At 38.0% G+C, this 20,783-nt stretch overlaps 1 protein-coding gene across 1 annotated transcript; it reads right to left on the bottom strand.

Annotated features, from left to right (window-relative positions):
- Positions 1-23: 23 nt before the first annotated feature.
- LOC106643638 (nose resistant to fluoxetine protein 6) lies at positions 24-12,650 on the bottom strand. Its single transcript, XM_014358854.2, has 12 exons — positions 12,352-12,650; positions 6,904-7,059; positions 5,565-5,785; positions 3,424-3,632; positions 2,382-2,637; positions 2,141-2,301; positions 1,901-2,069; positions 1,641-1,834; positions 1,423-1,552; positions 1,161-1,353; positions 937-1,082; positions 24-856 (listed from the first exon to the last, which is right to left on the bottom strand). The coding sequence occupies exons 1-12, from the start codon at positions 12,620-12,622 to the stop codon at positions 686-688; spliced, it is 2,277 nt and encodes a 758-aa protein (XP_014214340.2). The 5' UTR covers positions 12,623-12,650; the 3' UTR covers positions 24-685.
- Positions 12,651-20,783: the final 8,133 nt, after the last annotated feature.

Raw genomic sequence — 20,783 nt, 5'->3', positions numbered from 1 at the left:
TTTCTTTTTTGTTCTTTCTCGTAACTAACTTTATTTCTTAACATACTTAAAATACTTAATAATATAACTTAATAAGATAAATATAATGTACTTGGGGTAGGGGGGGGGGAATCTTGACAGCATTGTGAGATTTTCATACAATGTGTTTATAAAAATGTAAATTGATAAGAAATACAATTATTTACAGTAAAAATTTAAGATACCTATAGCTTACTGACCCTTTAAAATTTATAAATATGCTTATGACTTTCGTATACATTGTATACGAGGGCAAGCAACCGCAATTGTCGAGCTTTCACTTTTGGTAAAAATATAGAAGACGGTGCAATAATCACGTGCAATCACATCAAATTCTATTTTAACTTTGTTTGTCACGATTGAGGAGCAAAAATCAATGCTCAGTTAAGAAAATGTGTTTCAACCTTGCGTTTCTCAGCTTATAAAAAATATACTCAATTTTTACCAAAAACCTCGCAATGGTTCGAATTTATTTACATGACCGACTGTCGTGATCCAAAAGCGCACGCAGACCTAAATTGAAAATACATTGATCATCTCCACAGTCCCTTTAAACTTCACGAACCACCGTATACCAGGCAGTCTTGCATTGAAACATGATTTCACAACATTAACGTATGTAAAAGTAGTTCGATCACACCGTCGCCATTTCAGTCATCGTTACACCCTAGTCGATTTTTTTCCCCTCCACAGTCCGTCTCGTCGTCGTCGTGCTTTGCGAAACCAAGGCTCGCTGTCGCTTCAAATAGTAGTTCCTGAGATTTTGGAAGGGCGTCTCGAACAGGAGCGTCAGGACGACCGCTGTCAGTATGATCCAAATGAACTCCTTCACGTTGAACTGGGGAAAAGAAAAAACGAAAAATTAATTTAATTTCTCCAACCGAGAAAATCGCCAAAAAAAGGTCAAAAGTCGCGCACCATCGTCGTGAGGAAGCCGATGTGTTCGGCGCACCTAGTTGCCCCGACGTTGAAGAAAAACACGGGAAACTGCGTGAGGTAAACGGCGTAGCTCAGTCTCGTCGTGACGAGGAATCCCCGCCAGGCAAACGCCTTGCTCAGCCAGCCTGTGACCCCGAATTTTGAACTGTCATTCCGATGCGGAGTTGAGTGAATCAAGGAAAAAGAGAAAATAATGTCGTTACCGTCGGTGTTGCCGGTGTGCGCCAGAAATGTCACCCAAACGAAAATGCCGCACCAGCCGATCGGCGCGAAAGCGTTGTACGTCGCCGCGTGCACCGGATTGTACACGTAATCCATCGAGCCCATACGAGCGGGTCCAAAGAAGGCACCGATCGACATCATTATACAAAGGAACCATCCCACCTTCAGTATTTTCTGCACCAACAAAAAAGAGAATTTTCGTCATGCCCATTCGATACCGATCACAGACTAAATGATACTCACATCGTTGATTTTTTCATTTTTCGGCCACTTTCTCAACACGTAGCCCGCAAGGACACCTATTATGTACACCGTCAGCCTGTGACTCGGCAAAATGTACGACAAGTTGGCGGTGTCGAAAAGCTGGCGTATCCTGTACGGAACAAAAGCACAATTTTTTTTATTGTTTTTGCTGCTAAACTATTGTATAAAGATAACAACGCGACGTTTTAGTTACTCACGAAGTGCCGAAGAATATGTAATTGTTGAGGCGGTAATGATAGGTGACGTAGAACCTGAGCGCGGTCGAGGCAACGGCGAGGATAGCCAGCAGGGGGATACCGATCTTGGGCCTCTTGTAGATCGCGAGCACCAGCAGCGGCGACAGGAAAAACAGCTGCGTGTCGATGCCCACGTGGTGCGTATGCGTGAGGCACTGAAAAATAAATTGATGGATGAAAAAAAAAAAAAATAAATAAGGAGAGGAGAAAAGGCTCGTTACCATTTTCTCAAATCCAAAGTAGTTGTGGATGAACAAAAAGTTTCGCCACCACGTTTTTTTGCAGATGTCCGCGTGATGCGTGACCACGAGGTTCCACTGGGGCCCGGAGCCGATGTACGGCATCACGAAGGTGCAAAACAAAACGAGAGCCCCCAGTGTCGGCACTATCCTGTTGAAGGACAAGGTATATATATATATCAAACGTGCAGCGCGATGTGCATATATATGTACACACTTTACCTGAACAGTCTGCTGAGATACTCGTTGGTCACGTCCAACTTGCCGGTCCTGTTGAGCTTTCCAACGAACGAGTAAGCAGTGAGTAGTCCCGAGAGCATGATGAAGGGATCGGTATACAGACTGGCAGCTCGGCCGATCACCGTCCACGGCTTGCCGATGTACTGGAAATTAAAGTAGACCCGACAAATAACGACCGACTCGGAGCGCCCCGCAAAGTCCCCAAACTCCACCGAATACGTACCTCGGTCATATCGGTACGGTTGACGTAGGGATTGAAAAATATCGCCAAGCTCTTGTGAGCCAGCACGAGCATGAACGCGTTGAGGGCGCGTATGCCGTGCAAGGTGGCGATGTCACTTTCGCCCCTGTCGAGCGACACGAGCTTCAAAACGTTGCGCTTCAGGGAAAAGGCCAGCGCGGCTTGGCCGATCGGCACTCCGTAGTGGTCGCACAACCCCGAGATTACCGATAGCGCTGCTATACCCACGAAGAACAGCCTGTGCGAGAAATGTTTTTTTTTTGGTTCATCGTCGTTGGATTGCGAAACGTTGGGTATAGAATTCGAGTTTTCCATCGATTTTTTCTACTTCCATGGTTAATTGTATGTACCTTTGATGTTGGACGGTTCCGTTACGAAGTAACGGTTTCCGATGGCTTTGCCGCCATGTACGCCGTACACATATTTATATATGTAAAATCACCATAAAGTCGCTTATATAGTGTGTAAAGAACATATACTTTTTCTTTTTTTCCTTCCCCCCCTCCCCACACACACACGAAAGGTGTCGCTGAAAACCCGATTTGGGATATACTTGAAATTCGAATGATGTATATTCTCACCCGATGCGGTTTTAACGTCACAAAAAAGCGCTTTTTTCATAATACGATCGTTTTTCTCATCTCGTGTGTGTCGATGCCGCGGCTGAACCGCCAAGTAGACAACGAGCCGGTTCGCGTTGTTTATACATATTCGGGGAACAATTCTTTGGAATTATACACGCTCAAGGACGATCGATGAAAAAAACAACAAAAAATTTCAAATTTTACCGATAGCCCGTTCATTTAGAAGATAATTATCAGGCGCTCTACCGATGTACCTGGACACTGTGACGAAAGAGTCAAGACAAAACTTGAACACCATAAAACGTCCCGTGAAAGCTCAAGAATCCAAACTAATGCATGGATTGGATGTAGGACGATGGTCAGTCGTTAAAAAAAAAAAAAAAAAAAAAAAAAAAAAAAAAAAAAAAAAAAAAAAAAAAAAAAGAATCGCATAGACTCACCCAACGACGATGGTCTCGAGTGGCAGGGAACCGGTCCTCCGTACTTGGCACATGTCCGCGTTGACCTTGACCGTGAATTTGAGGCCGGTCTCCTCGGTGTGCTCGGCCAGCACATGCCTGAGGGACACCTCGACGTCTCGGGGAGTGCAGGCCGAGGGCGCGCACACGGCCCAATTAATTGTGCCGAAACGCGGCACCCGATGCCCCGGCTGCGAAGAATTTCGGCCTCGTATTAGTGTCATTGGAACATAATCGCATGCTGAGGATTTCAATAGAGCTGCGTCAGTGAGACTTTTTTTTTTTTTTTTCATCATTTCCGATTTTCTCTCGTTCCTCCTTTTGGTCTTCGGTATGGTTTGACAAGTGTACGCATGGCTCGCGGTAACAATGGGATCGACGATTCGTGGGAACTGCCAAGGGGGCTCCCGCGCCGGTGGATTGGGAAATACGTTTGTAGGGAAAAAGTGGTTAATGGGAACACCAGATGACCGTTAGCCTTGATGCTTGCAATTGGAGCGATCTATTGCAATACCGTCATACAATGCTAATTCGATCGGTAAGATTACACTTTTCGATTACAATTGTATGGTTTTTATTCTCCACTAGCTTTTTCATTATCTTTGATGACGTTCATCAGTTAAAACTAGCTACATTCCGACCAATGGGTTTCAATCCTGTTTAATCATAAGCTTCGTCTGCTCTGACGTATTTCTATTTTCGACTGTATCTTCGCATTATTTTTCTCTTGTCACGAATCGAAAATTTTCTATCCCTTTGCATTGGGGATGAAACATTGATTTTACAGCCTTTGTATACATTTAATTTCTTTCACAACATATGTATGATGAACACGGATGCAAGCAGGTTTCAGTTTCAAAGGCGATCGATCGTTTGCAAAAGAGTACAGCTTCGAAATTTTGGCCACGTACACCCGTGTCTTTTTTAAAATCTTCGTTCAGCGTGAAATTCGTGTGTTTGTAGTGAAAGTCGAGAGCTGATTATCCATTCCTCGTTAGGACGAATTAACGCGTCTCGTTTCTCGCAACCGAATGACCCGGATTTGGAAATTCGCTCATTTGTACGTAAGCGCCGATTCTTTTGTCGATCGTGGATGCTAATGCTCGATCGGATTTGCACCTCGATTACCGTTTCCCGGAAACGAGTGGCGCTCAATTTGCCATTTAAAATCCTCAAACAATCGTACACACGGATTTCATTTTCAAACGCCCCGTACCATATCGCAACCGCATCCAATCTCCTCTAATCGGTTGTAAAATCCCTCCTCGATCGCCAAAACCACGACTGTACGGTCCTTTCTCGGCTAAAAATCCACCAGCTTTTCAGACCTTCCTTTGTTCATCTCAATTTATTCGCAAAATTCCCCGGCTTACGCGTCCTCCTCTCATCCCGATCTACGATCGGTATCGCGTGTACCTGTTTCCAACACAACCGATTACCGATTCCGCGCGCATCCCCGCGCGTAAGTTTATAAGTGTACGTCGACGCGCGACCTTCGTCCGCCGCCGTTTCTTTTTCTTTGCTAACGCTGCTACTTACCCTGCATTTGAGATTCGCTCGCTCGGATTGTTCTCGACCGAAAGCTCTTGTATCATTCCCTCTCTCGCACTCATTCTTCGGGGCGATTTTAATTGGTAATCGACCGATCGGATGTACACCGCGTACATTGTTCATCTATTGCGCTGTGCATCAAACGCTAATGACGCTCGCGAGTACCTGACTCATAAATATTATACTTTTTTTTTTTTTTTTTTTTTTTGTATCCAGAGGCTCTTACGATCCTTGATCGGTTCGACTACTGTTTTTGTTTATTTTATTATGTGAAGCTCTAAGAGGACATCCGAGGATGCCGATTAGAAAAGGGTTGATCGGCGTACGAACAAACTAAACTTACAAGAGAAATGAATTTATGCGACGCAAAAAGTTTTACGTACATCGAAGGGGGTTGATTGTATCAGAAATTAAATTTTACTCAGTGAAGGCTCTTTGAGAACGAAAAAAAAAAAAAGTCATCAAACTGTTCGAGCAAACCTGAGTATCAGCCGATTCGTACATATTATTTTCAAAGCTTGGGCGGATTGTGATTATAGAAACACAAAAAGAAGAAAATAGCAAAGACTCACGTCGCTAATGTTGCTGCGAAAGGCGTAGTGCGAGTGCAGCAATCGATGCAGGTGCCTGAGATCGGTACGCGACTGATCGACGTCCAGCTGCAGGTAGGCAAGGCAGTACTGACCGCGGATGCCGTCGGTACCCTCGGCTCCCAGGCACTCATCGAAGTCGCCCAGTTGGTTGACGTTGCCGTTCAAAAGACCCGATGGTACCTTCGCCGTTGCATCGTACACTGGAAGTTATTATTACTATTATTAAAATCGGCTCATTTTTGGTAGCAAAAAACGCTCTTGTTTTTTATTGTCACGTGTAAAAACTATTCAGAACTTTTTTTCGGGAGGAAAGAAAAGGGTAATTTGTTTTTATTGGCCAGTTTGAAAAAAATGCTTGATTTATGCGTCCTCGAGGAGACACGTGTGAATTGTGATAAAACGCCACCGACAGTCGTAATGCATTTTTTTTTTTTTCTTTTTTACGTTCGTGATGCAACGCGTGTATATATATTCAAATGAGAAATTAATTTGTGTCGATGAAACAACGTGTAGGTATACATATATTTTACAGCCGAGTCGATAGAAATTTAGATGCGCGCAATAAAACGCGTTTCGCAACAGCAAAGTGTGTCCTTACAATAGAGAGAGAGAGAGAATCACGCAATGTGTCAATAGCCGATCGATCGATCGTTCGTCACCGGTCTCCCGAAAAAAAAAAAAAAAAAAGAATCACGAGAATATCGAAAAAAAAAAAAAAAAAAAAAAATCGTCAATATACAGGAGAAATCGGGAATGAATAATTCCATGTGCCGGCGTCGGCGACGGGCACGTGCTGCCGGCCGAGAGGACGCGACGCATACGCAAAGCCACATTTTGGGGAGTGGCGCGTGCGACAACGATCTCCCGAAAATTCACACACACATAGCCGCTCGAAGGATTGCGCAAGTGTCGTTAGAAACTGGTATGTACATGATATGGCGTGTAAGAAAAAAAAATTTTCTTCACGATGATGCATCCGCGCGGATCATTAATATTGAAGGCGGCCTCGCCGTTTTCCCTTTGCACAACGTATAGGCCCCAAAAGCGCGTCGATGCATTTCCGCGCGAAATTCCAGCGCGACGGTATTTTGGGATACACCATTCATAATTAGAAATGAAAAATCGTGAGCCAATCGTTGTTTTAATGAATATTTTTTCAACTTCACCTGGAAATCGTTACTAAAAAAGAAAAAAAAAAAAATCTTTTGAACAAGAATATTATTTTTTTATCAATGCTTCGTCACTTGTGACATCTCTTTTTTGTTAAATTCAAATCATTCTGTTCAACAACAAAGAAAAAAAAAAAAAAATTACTCACTTTTAAGGGCCCACAGAGTGAACTTGTTGAGTTCCTTGCGGTAAGTCTCGGCCTGCAGTTTACATTCGGCGCTGACTGGACCTGCAGCCGGATCGAAAGGTGGCACGATTTGAAAAAGATTTCGTGCCTCGCGATCAATCTTTTCGCTATGGATGTCTAGGAAAAAAAAAAAATGACAATCAAATAATCGTTAAATTTATACGATCAATCGATTATTCAAAAAAATCGACGAAATACTTTTATGTAAACGTGCTCCAAAATCTGTTGACCCTTCTGTCATTAGGTTACTCTCGTATCATGCAATTTATTTTTCGAATTTTATTTAAATTCGGTATCATTATAATAATTGCTTTATTTATTTAAATTGTATTTTCCATAATTTCTACTTTCAGTACTATCTATTGCTTATTGAACAATAATTCAGCCAATTAAAATTTTTTCGATATTTTGCGGATTTAAGCCGAGATCAATGAATTGTCACGGCGAATAGTTTCAAAATTCCACCAAGAAATCTGTAAGGTTTGGTGAGTATATAAAGATTGATGAGGCCTTGTGCTAATGGATGTTCTTACGAACACGTTCGGTAATGACATTTGCACGATTCAAGGTGATTTGGCGCGTTTACCCTTACCTTAGGCAATTAGACAAAATTAGATTTACACCAAATAGGTACTCAGTCTTTGATTTTATTCAACATAACCATTTTTTTCTTTACGTTACACACTTGAAAATTCAAAATTCTCACCAAAAAGGCCTGCTTTTTTGAACATGACAACCAAATGACTAGTTTTTACGAAAAAAAAAAAAAATTATTTTCTTGAGTCACACACATGGCCTTTCGATATTTTTACTCTCTAAAAGGTTCTTTTGAGAAAGTACGGCTTTGCTTTCATGTTTGGACAATGATAACGAACGCCTTCAACGCATAAGTATTCCATTTTTTTCTAAATACCACTTATGCTTGTTTTCGGATTTCAAGGATGAGTATTGCTTGTTCTGCAAAAATGGATAAAATGTTTGCTTTTGAGTGCTTACCCAATGCTAATAATGTTTGCAATGCCAATCTGTTTTTTCTCATGGAATGTTTGTACTGCAGCTTAAAGGGAAGACAAAGCCTGCATATCGATCGATCGATTCTTTTAAATAGGCGACTTTTCACCTTCCTCATTGTCGCCCTTTTTTTGTTTATTATAAGCTCACGTAACTTTCACGTAGATTAAGAAAAGTAATCAATTGTGTCACTAAGAAAACTAAACTTACAGTTACATAAAATTGAAGTATGATGATATCGATAAGTTTGATTTTTAAGTTTAAAAAAAACTAGTAACATGAATTATTTTTAATTCATGAATAATATTATTATTTAATTGCAAATTTTTTGTAGTCAAAAACATCAATTACGGACGCGTTTTAAAAGTGAATATTCCACATCAGTCTATGTAATAAAATGATAGTTTTATACGATATGGTAGTTGAAAGTAAAACAATTTTTTAATTTGTAGTAAATATATAACATTAATATATATTGTATATGTAATATAATTACTAGTTACACAAGTTAGATTGAATTTTTAAAAATTCTAAAAATCTTACCGAATGAAAAAAATGACTATCTAACATGCACTTACAGACTTACTCTAGTTATTAATGAAAAAATATCCACCACTTTTCAACTAAATTGACAAATGAGTAATGAAAAAATTTTTCTGTGTGAAAAAACTGTATCCATCACCAGTAAATAAAAATATTTCACTGTACAAGTTCAAAGGAAAGCCCTAGTTGTCTTTATTATTTTTATAGTGCACAACTAAAAAATATACACATATTTTTTTTGCATTGCTGAAAGTTTTATCGTGAAACTTGAGATATGCGTATCATCTCTGTCTTCCGAGAATATTTTTGCAAGGATAAAAGATGATGTCAAGACGCGCAACAAACGTAGAATCTGCTATTGTGTTCGTTTCTCCTTTGTCGAGGAGAAACTATGCTTTTTAAGATTTATTCCACGTCGACGTACTTCAAAAGGTCATACTTCTTTTTTGGAAAAATAAACGTATACGCTCGTAGGTATTATCTTTTACTAAAAGTATTTTCATAATTTTATATTATATTATACTTGTTTTTAAAAAGGCTTTTTGAGTTTGCGATTACATTACATTGAGTATGATTGTACATTGTGGTATAAGAATGAAATTTGATTTTTTTTTTTTTTTAATAACAGACTCATAATAAAAGAACAATATTTTAGTTAGATAGAAGTTAATCAAAATTGTAAAGAAAAGAATGAAAACTTTTTTCAACTAAAAAATTTTAGGAATAGATAAATATCACGCTAGCGTTATATCTTTTTTTTTTTGTCAAAGTACTCTATCAGAATAAAAAATGGGATTTACTACATGAAATTTAAAAGTTTCGACAATCGTTGATGACTTACTAACCCAATAATGACCCAAAGGACATTTTAAATTTAAAAAAAAAAATCCATCACTTTTTGGAATTGCCAAAAATTTTTTTAATGCTTCCACCTTACTTAAGCGCACAATTCACTTACACAATAAAGTATTATCATACCTTGGTGCTTTATGTACCAAAATAATTTTAATACGTTGACAGAACCATAAGCTTCTACGATCGTTCGCAACGAATGCAGCCTTTTATATACAATCATTCCAACAACTTCGGAGCTCGACCATCGATAAAAACAGGTCAAAGAGCGCTGGCCCCTTCATCCGTCACGGAGGCTCCTGCTTCTCCGTCGCAAAATAGTTTCTCTATTGATGATCGCCCGATAACCCGCGCTGCATCGCAACCCATTCGTCTTCAGCCGGACGCAAGATTAATAACATACCCCCGTGGAAATTAATGTCATCCCCTTTCAATCCTTTTTTTTATTTTATTTTATTTTATTTTTTTTTTTCGTTTCTCTATGCATCACTTATTTATATCTGTACCGCCCTAATGTGTCGCACTTTCCATTTAGAGCACTACGGTTTCGGTTGGAGGTGAAAATCTCGTTTACACACGAGTAAATTTGTCTTTATTACGGAGATTTGATTGCACGCTGCGTATCAAGGAGCGTCACGGGGAGTCGTGTTGCGTTGATTGATTATTTCTCGAGTAAGAGGGGGATGTAGTTGCTGAATGTACAAATGAGTAGGTATATCAATGATAATTTTTATGCTTAATTTGATTTATTGCAAAGTAATGACTAAAACAGATTTTTCATCTTTAGATTGCAGAGGTGATTGAAATTCGCAGGCTCTACTACTGTGTGATTTTTTTGGTAGTTTTCGAGATTTCTACGACTGATGGGTCATAAAAATAAAATAAAATTTAAAAAATTTTTGTCAAGTTTAACACATTAATAATCCATATACGTAAACTTGGGCTCAATTATTTTATTCATCATCAAATATTTTAAAACAAAATTTTTTTTTATTATATAATCAAACGTTTTTCATCACTATTTTTGATGCAGTATTAAAAACAAATTTTCCGGCAATAATAGTGGTATGTACTTTAAAAGGAGAATTTGTACGAATGTAATGTTGAAACACTTTTCTTAAGTACTAAATCCTTGTTTCGGTACTAAAAATTTTTTACTCCAAAAGAATTTCAACGCCGAGTATTTAAAAAAATAAGCGTACCCATACATTTATCTACGTGAGAAACAATGCTTCATCTTCCTTTTGTTTGTTTTTTGTGGTAAAAATATACTGTAGCCTTTATTTTTTATGCAATCTATAAAAAGGTAACTGTTTATTGCATACTTCGAGAAAAAGACATATTGAATTGAATATTTTTTATAATTTGTTACCACAAAATCTATGAAAAAAAAATTCCCAGTCTAACATAAATTGCAGGAAACCTTTTATCCTTGATGCGGTAACCAGTTAATTATTTTAAATTCTTTGCGGATGTAAGTTTGTTGTCTTAACTGCGATGCGCTAAGCGATTAGTCATGTAGATACATTTCACACTTGATTTTATTAAAATAAAAGATCAGCGAGTCAGGAGGCGTTTCGCAATCCTTTGATTAGTCGATAGTCACAAATAAATCAACCCTCTCATTATTAAAAAAAAAAAAGTAATACGAGAATATGTAAAAAAACGATTGCGTAAAATTTAACACTGTACCGAAAAAAAGTGCCAGGAAAAATACCAGGAAATCGCGTAAAGACACAAACCCAGTCATCGTATAGTTATTTCCAATCGCCATTACGATTTCCGGAGTTTATATAGATATGGACATAGATAGAAAAACAAGTCAAGTAGGCGCAAAAATTTCCAACAAAAGAGTCACGTTAATGGGATAACCAATATTGGCGATCGATGTAAATGATCACGCAAGCCTCGATCTCGAAGCCAAAGAAGATGCTAGATTTGGCGCGCGTGTGCTATTCAATTGACTGTAAACTTTTCGCGTCTTTTTCCGTTTTTGAAATTAAAGCTGGTCACTTGCAACAGATCAATTTTTTTTATTGCTATATACAATCACTTTCAATAAATGCGTTCGGTTCCAGGTGATTTGACTCTAATGGATGCTGATTTCTAATTGCAATACAACTGGACATTTAAATTGGGCACAAATACTTTAAAATAAACTTTTTTCTAAGCGCAAAGCAGTATTTTTTCTGCAAAATATTTTGTTCACTAGTATTTTATAACGAGTAATGAAAAAAAAAAAAAAGTTTCCAGCGCAAAGAATACTCAAAACTTTTAAATATATTTTAAAGCAAAGTGTTTGAAAAGAATAGCCTTGCCGAAGGCCAATAGAATACTCATAATATGAGCAAATGCTTGTAAAATTCTCTAGATGGTTGTTTTATTTTCTTAAATCGCCATGAATCAACACGCAGTAAATCTGATACACCTGTTTGCCGATCCAAAATGGCTTTTAGATTGATCAATCAAGCAGACACAAGCTTTAAACGTATACGACGTTGGAGTATCAAAATTAACTATACTTGAAAGAGTAAAAAAAAAATATATATATTATATACATATAGAAAAGGAAAGTACTATATATGCTGCGCGCAGAGTATCAATGAGCAAAAAGATACATAACCGAAACAAAAGTTCGGAGGAAGGAAAAGAGCTCGACGGACTCGCGGCTTTTAATAAGCATCCGGTATGCCGCCAACGCCGCTTTACGGTTCTTTACGAGCTGCCACCATTCGCTCTTGCCGATCTATTTTTCGGGCGCGCGAAATCACTCCGTTAGAATTTCGTTGGCTCTCGGATCATTGTTATGTCACAGCTCGAAAGTACAAGTGAGTATATACGCGTGTCCTCCTTTGCGGCTCACTTTTACCACATGCGCGCAAAATCGCAATCCAACCGATCTTTGCTTGTGCATACACACGCAATAACAATGAATAAACAAGACCAATGCGTGAAAAACTTGCGATTTTTTCATTTATAATTAATGTGTTGCGTTGCACTCACCATAGTAGGGATTGCTGGACTGGCCAGCGCCGATTCTCGAGGTATCGGTAAAGAGCGAGTCGTAGCGCTGGGCGACGCTGTCGATCAGCTCGACGAAGGTGAAATTACCTGGCGCGCTTTTGTTCGGGTTGAGCGCGCGAAGGATTTCCTCCTCCTGGATGATGCCGCTGGTGGCGAGGCCGCCTCGTAATACGTCGACCGGTTGACCGGTATGGCCGATCTGCAGTATCCCGAGGAGAAGCAGAGCTATCGCTCCTGGAAACGAGGGCATCTTTGGCTAGGGTCAGCTACGTTTCTGTGGAAATATGGGGAAAAGGCTGATTCGCCCGATTTTTCGATTTTCGTTTGGGATTCGCATTGGATATATTATTTTTTATTTTTTATTTTAATGCTAGTATTCATCGCTGATGGATGGCTCGTTACTTAGCACTCGATCGTTGAATTTTTTAATTTATAAATTTAAAATTTATTGGAGGTGCAGTTGATGAGTAATAAATGAATTAGCGAGGAATTGCTAATAAAAAAGAAAGTTTTTAGAAAAACCGAGGAATCAATAAAAGTAGTTGTAAATGATAAAAAAAAAGTTATTTATTTTTGAAACCAAGTGAAATTAAAAAGCAAATATCATGGACGTTTCCAAATCGCGCGTGGCTGCGGCGCCTTTTGGTCATACGCGTGCAGTCGCTAAAACATTTATTGGTCCAGCATAATTTTTATTTACTCTCTGAAGAATACACAACTCAGTGACGAGACGATGAATTGTGCGTAATTCTACTTTTGTTTCATCAAATATTACAACACTTTTGCATTTTTTAGAATTATATACATATTTTTTTTTTTTTTAACATTGAAATGAGACATTATAACTAATAAATTTAAAACTAAAATATTACAGTTTATTGTGTTGATAATTTTAAAAATTAAAAAATTTGCAGCCTAATATTCGATAAAACAATTAAAAGCTGTAAATAATTTTTTCGAAAAATTATTTGATAGAATTAAAAAAGTATTATTATAACATTTGAATTTAAAATAAATTAATTAATATTGACCATTTTCGGAATTGTGTACTTATATGTGTTAAAATTTTCAATTTTTTAAATAGTTACACTGCTATACTGCAATTATTTAATTAATCCATGCATTTGTTCAGAATCATAATTAATTATTATTTTACTACAAATAATTGCATGAAAAAAAAAAAAAAAAAAAAAAAAAAAACTACTTTGTAACGAAAATACTTTAAAAAAAAAAATCATGGTTTGCAACAAAAACACCCAAAAGTAAAAGTGAATGTGTAAACGGCCGTAAATCTTGGACGAAACAGCTGAGAATGCGAGCGAAAGACAACAACACTGTAAAAGTGAGAACAAAGCACCAATTTACCTGGACGACAAAAGCGGTCCTCGATGGCTTGAAACTCGATGTGTCTTTGACGCGCACAGAAAACAAAAAAAAAAAAAAACAAAAAAAAAAACAGCTTCACAAACTGGACAAGTCGACAACTCGCGACACTATTAGTCCCCCGGAGCCACACCCCGATATCAACAACATAGGCTCGAGGGCAACAATCCGATGCTCGCTCGACATCGGACTCGCCTCAAAAACCCAAAGCGCGCTTTTCTTCGGCAAAGAAGCGCGTGTGCTCGCGCTCGCCTATTACAACCGACTGCCCATTACCGTACGTACACACACCGCCGTACCTTCGCTCCCACGGCGAGAGAGCGATTCGCGGTCCTCGAATATGCCCGAATAGAACCGGCCCCGCCGATTTGTCGCTCGCTCCTACCTGTATACACCTCATGCCCCTTTTCGCTCAATCATCTCGTCTCCACCAACGACTCATATCCTCCTTCCCCTTTGGTTCATCTGTTTTTCGCAGGGCTTTTTTTTTTTTCAACCAAGACCACTTTTTGTTGCTTGTCGTTATAGAGACCGAGTGAGGTTTGGACTCTATACATGTTTAAACACCTGCCAACACATTTGCATGGATCCAACAGAGATTTATGCCCATTGGCCACTGGAAGCTCGCTGTTTTCAAGGAGATCGGAGTTTTTCGATGCCGATTACGTCTGAAAGACAATAATAATAATAATAATAACTTTTGCTGCGAAAATCCATTGCAAACAATATATGTTGAAACCTGTACTTGGTCAACCCGGTGTAGTCCATGCGTTTAGGATTATCGACTACGCGAAAACCCATGTATATACTCTCAGACGACGACTTAGTAACGCACTTGTCTTCGAGTTTCGGATGAATTTTCTTATATTCATCCGCGTTCCATCCCAAAGCGTTTTGTAATGCGTAAACAGCCTATTGGAATTCACCGTATTTCTAATGAGCTCTTCGGTGTCCTTGAACTCCGCACATAACGAAACCTTCGTCATCATAAGCGTTTTGTACATTAAAAATAATCATTGCGTCGCTAACTGCTGTATCGTAAAATTCCAAATATTTGGAGGGAACGTAGTATATATACGTGACTCATTAATGACTTTATCGCCATCAATCACCAATCATCATAAGTTCACTCGTTTATCGTCTACCTTTGCTTACCGGTGCTAATCACTCGCTTTGTCACGTTTTTCCCATCATTACCGATTACTGCTGATCACCAGTGCTTGTCACCGAATGATTATACAAATATACAATTGAGTTTTAAATAGCTCAGACATTTGCACTTACAAGCTGATTAAGACCTTCGATAGCGACGCGTGTGGTGCTACAGCTGGACAAGCCTCGTTTTGAAATACCTTGTACAGTTCGCGAGCAGGTTGAAGTAGGACTGTTGGCCTCTCGAGCCATCCTATCGACGGAGATTGAGATTTCGTCGTACTTACATGTATGCTTCGGCCTTTCGTAGTTCGTAAATCACATAAAATACCCAATGAGCAAGCCGTGCTGAGGAAGGTACGTTCTTTTTTTTTTTTTCTCACTCAAAAGTTCGTATTCGTGGAGCCAATGAACTCGAGAAAATCAAAAATTCTCTTTTTTCTCCAAATATTCAATCGAGCCTCGGATACTTACTTCATTGTGGACATCTCCTCTCTGGTATAGTATGTTCAGCCAAACTGAGCCTTCAAAATACGTCTTCTTGCAAGCACTGACACGTATAGCTGTATATATAATTTAAAACCAATTCTGATTACGGCAAAAATAATATACCTACCGCATTACGTAGCTAACGATTCTTTTATAGTGATCCAGCGGACAAACGTTATTGGTACTACTGTTCAGTTCAGTCTATGAACAAACATTATTTTTTAGCCTTTTCGGTCATGGTCCCTTTTTTTGATGAGTATACGTTTTCTCCATACTTGAAGATTTACTGTTTTCTAAGAGCTGTCGTTTGTAACGATTCAATGGCCATCAGATATACATTTACATTTTCATCATAGCTCGAGTTCTTAAGTAGTCATCTAGAATTAATTAATAAATCACATTTAACAGCTACTTTTTTTTTTTTTTTTTTCAAGTTTAACGCGCGTGAGAACTGTACTTCCTCGTAAGTAAAATTAACCCTGATTTCTGTATTCCGAAACCTTTTCTTTATTCAAGACAAATTTGAAAATTTTGTTTACATTTTTGTGTATTACATGTTTACGCAAAAATGTGCCTTGCACTTGTCGCCTTATCGATAAAGATGTGATTGATTTTTAATAAATGAATCTATATCTTAACAAGACCCATTACTATTTTTATTTAATAGCGCTAAGCCAATATCTTTGAATAAAAAAACAACTCCTGGATGATTGTGTAAAATTGTTTGTTTCTCGATTTAAGCATCTTCATACAAAATAGAAGATATCAATGATTGGTACAGCTAATGTTTCAACATTAGACCGAAATATTTAAGTTCACCTTGCACAGAGTGACGCAAGCGTTCAATCGCGTAAACTCGGGGTAACCATCATTGGAATTCAATAACGTCAAAGGTATACGATTTTGGCTGCATATTAACTATACATTTTGAATTCGAGCACCGCTTGGGAATAGTTTCAGCTCGGCGGTAAAATAAAATCTTTAAACTGTGTTTGTGCGCACCTGCGCGTGTATGCGTATAGACGCAAGGGAAAAAAAAATACTACTCATCTCGACCAGTTGATCGAAGAAACTCAAGGTCTGGCTTTCGGGTTTCGAGTCACGATCTCCTGTGACGTCATAATTTACGTGCGTCGATCACGGGAAATCATTAGATCTCTTTTGCACGGTACATACAACTGTCTATTCAACAACGTAACGGTAGGAAAAGCCAAAAGTGCATTACTTTTGTTTTACAGAATGATTTTTTTTTTCTTTTATTTAACGTAAAAAAATACTAGATAATATATAATCGTCGGAACAGCCAAAGTTGGATAGTACGTTGCATATATGAGCATCATTAGCATAAAATTATGAATAAATTTATGAGACAGTGGGTACTGGTGCTTTGAAAAAAAAAAAAAAAAAAAAAAAAAACTATTGACTGTTAATAGTACCTATCTCAACGCTCAATGCCATCTTAATTTTTCAGATGATTAAATTAAAAACTTTTTTCGTGACAAAATTGTAAACACAGACTTTGGAATACGCATATAAGTTTAACGACACGAAACACTTTTATCCGCTGTGATATTGAACATTTAAAATTGATTGAATAAGCAAAAAAATGTTACGTTAACGTACAAAGTCCTGAAGTTGCAGTATCTCCTTTGTTAAGCTCCTTAGAAAATTCCAATAACTCGGTGGCGCCAAAAATAATTTAACAACAAAAAATCTGTTCGAACGCACGGTATACAATCGTCGAATCCTTTGTACATCGGATTGGTGATTAGTTTTTTTAACCATACATCGGTGTTAACATTGTACGTGACGGCAGAGTTAATTTTCTCGTACACCACAAGCAGTTTTGGAACCACAGTTTCACCGTTGCTCCAGCCAACCTGTAACTGTCCATCAAAAATACAACTAACGCATGCGGAACTTGAACCACGCGGTCTCTGCCCATAATTGAACTTTCCCAACAGCCGAGCACACACGTGAAGATGGTGTGGATAAACAATGTCCGAAAAAAAGTGACAATGGGACATATTTTTCGAAAACGGGCTCAAGAAATCGCGCCGATTCCAAACTGTCCCGCAAACATTGCTGCGGTTCGGGTCACTCCCTCTCTTGGCTCGGGTTCTTCTTCTTCTTACTCGAGCGTAAGCGTATGTAAGTACGCGCGGACCCACTCGAGAAATCGTCGCACTCTCGCCTCGAGGAATTGCGCAAGGGTTAAAGCAAGGCGTCGGCGATGAACCGAGACAGACCAGCCCGTCCGTACATAAACATATAATTATGTACTCATACCTTTCGTGCGTACGCGCGTATATATTATGATCCCTCCCCCTACTCCATACGCGCCTTTTCGGTAAGTAGTATGCATGTATACGACGTTTCGAAACACGACTGTGACGACGCCTCGAGGTGAACATTATATTGTCTCCTTTTTTTCTTTTTACGTGTTCGAACTACTTGTGCGTGTAAGTAGGCATCCTTAAAAAATATATATTTTTTCTTTGTCTTCAATCTAGAATATGTCTTTGGGAATAATCGCGCAGATGCTCATTCGTTATGGCGCGGGTGTGTAGTACCGAGAGCTTTTAAATTGGGTGAAATTGGGGTAACATGACTGCAGTTGTGTTGGTTAAAACTTTCTTCGATTGGCAATGGGGTTGAACGTAATACATCCGAAGGGACGTATATATACGTGTTTCCGGGTGGGTCGGCTTTCCTCGAGCCTCGAATGCTCCTTGGGAAATCGGATACCCAATCTCGAATGATGTTGAGAAACGTTTATCTCCTTTTTACGTGAATACTCTTTTCCTACAACGCTTTCCAGGGTATTCGAGTTCCTGATGGGAACAGCTAGAAATTCAATTGGTAAAAATTCGTGTGACATTCATTACAAAAAATGAATGGTTATTTGACGCGGCTGGTACTTCATTATAAATTTAATATAATTTTACTTGTAATTAAAAATGAGAGAAATGTTCATCAATGGTTAATTAAAACGTTCTGTGCGTACGTGCGAGCTGACGTCACAACATTGTATTTGAGCTACCTCTCGCGGTGTGTGTATTCACGGGATACGTGCCCAGAATCCGGTTCGAAGTTTATTCAATTGACCGAAACCGAAATTTCTTGTCACTGGCGTTGAAACGCGTTTACTTGCTTTCGTGTGTTGCTTCTGATGCTACTGTCGTTGCTACCAATACTGCTAATGTCTTACTGTATCCTTAAAAGAAGATTTATTTCGAATGAAGCCTTCCATGTATGATATTATTGATCGTTGGTATGAGATTTTTTATTTCCGGGTGGTACAAAATAATTAATCGATGAAATGTAGTGTTTGGAATCCCCTAAAAACATTAGTCACCAAATGAACCTTGTTCGCAAAACCCGTCAAATCTGGAGTGCTAACAAATGTGAGTCCAACAGATCACAATATTGTGCCCAGATGATTTCACAAGTGCCTACAGAAGTTATTACGAAATAATCTCTAGATTTGCAGTGCGTCGACGTCGTAGACAACGAAGGTTATTGCATGCATTTCTTCTTATTATGTGCTCTTCATTTGGCTTGACGCTATACTACATGATCATCTTCTTTTTTTTATTGATATAATATAGTGGTAATAGCTGCAGCAATGATAATGAGGTGGTATTATAGTAATAATGATATAATAATAATACTACAATAACTATACATAATTTCAGTCATTGTAAAAATAACTGTAATAAAAACTAGTGTAATATTAAAAATAATTGTTATTGTTAGTATTATATGTTCGTATTAATAGCAATAGCAAAATAGTAATAATGATGATTAAGATAACTAATGTCTGTAGGCGTGTATTTTCTACCCTTATATTTTTTTCCAATTAGGTAATAGAAATTAGTGTGCATTGTATTAAATGAACTGTTAAACTTATAACCTTACAAGAAATATATTTTTATATTATGTATAGATGTCGTGAACTCACTGCAATTTATTCAACAAAGTCTTATACCTGATGAAAAGGATAATTAAAAAAAAAAATCATTATACATGAACTTTGAACTCAAAGATAAGACAGTAAGGTTCAACGTACAAGCTGTACATTTGGGTACAAACAACTTTATTGTAATATAAAAACTTAACGAAATGAACAATAAATTTACCAACTTTTTTAAGATTTATTATGCATAGTTTTATTCACGGCGGGGCATTTAAATTTTTATGAGCTAAATACAGGTTTTGCAGTTTGGTTTTTGCTTAGTGCAATTTAAAAACTTTTTTTTTTGTTTGATATAAATTCAACACACTTATTCCAATTTCTCGTCCATCGATTAAATAAAAAAAAAAAAAAATAATAAATAAAAAAAAATATGCACATCAAAAATACATTTATAAAAATTTGCACAAGGAAAAGTTAGTAGCGTTATTTTTTTTTAAATATACCTCAAAAAAATACGAATAATGCTCGGTCATTATCATAAAATGCACGAGTTCAACCAATGGGGTTTGGTTTTTTTTAATTCAACATTATTTTTTTTTTTTAACTTCCGCATAGCCCGCATATGGCCGTGGCCTACCACCAACTTACGTAACATGAGCACATCCTTATAATAATTGAATTCCATTCATCGTTTAGGCGCATAATTAATTATTCTACTACGAGAAAAAGATTTTAAACACGGGTGTCAGCGAGGGTTTCAAGGGTGGGCCTCAAATTTTTTTTTTTTTTTTTTTTTTTTTTTTATTGGACAAAAACGGGATATTTTTTGTGGATTTTCTCATGTACCACACTTTTTATCTATATCGAATATCGTTTTCGTACCAAATCAATTTGCTATTAGGTATTGATAGCCCGCGGGGTTACAGAACCCATGGCTGACATTCTATTTTTGCGTAATGATTTGTCACACGAGCCGTATTTATTTTGTTACAAGTAGAGGTCAGAATCGCGTCTGCGCGTCAAAATAAACGCCCCGCTGCTCTTTCTCTCCCACACCTTTAAAAAAAAAATAAAAAAATAAGGAAAAAAAAAGTTACGTATGCATGCAGCCTTGAAGAGGATGGAAGATAGAGAAGGGGTGGGGGGAATCTACTACGTAAATTACGCATGGGTACTTAACAAAAGTGGAAAAAATCCAAGGAGAAATACGATTCATTGGGAATTTGCTGGATCTCGCGGTGAATACCGCGCGGACAATGTCATTGTTGTCTTGGCTGTGTGTATACAAGAACGTGGGTGGCAAGTGTGTGCGGGGAACCAAAAAGACGAGACTACCTCCACGTGCTGAGCTAGAGTTTGACGAAGAAAAGCGCATACAATGTGTCCCTCTCGGCGTATACATATACTTTCAATAGGATCGATTTTCCACTAATTTGTATGTATATAGCGTGGGGAGTCAGGATTCAGG

This window comes from Copidosoma floridanum, unplaced genomic scaffold (assembly GCF_036245765.1).
Source record: "Copidosoma floridanum isolate Cflo_tuat_1 unplaced genomic scaffold, Cflo_Japanese_pri ptg000019l, whole genome shotgun sequence".
NCBI classification, from domain to species: Eukaryota; Metazoa; Arthropoda; class Insecta; order Hymenoptera; family Encyrtidae; genus Copidosoma; species Copidosoma floridanum.
Note: the sequence above shows the minus strand (reverse complement) of the source record. Positions and strands in the feature narration are given on the sequence as shown.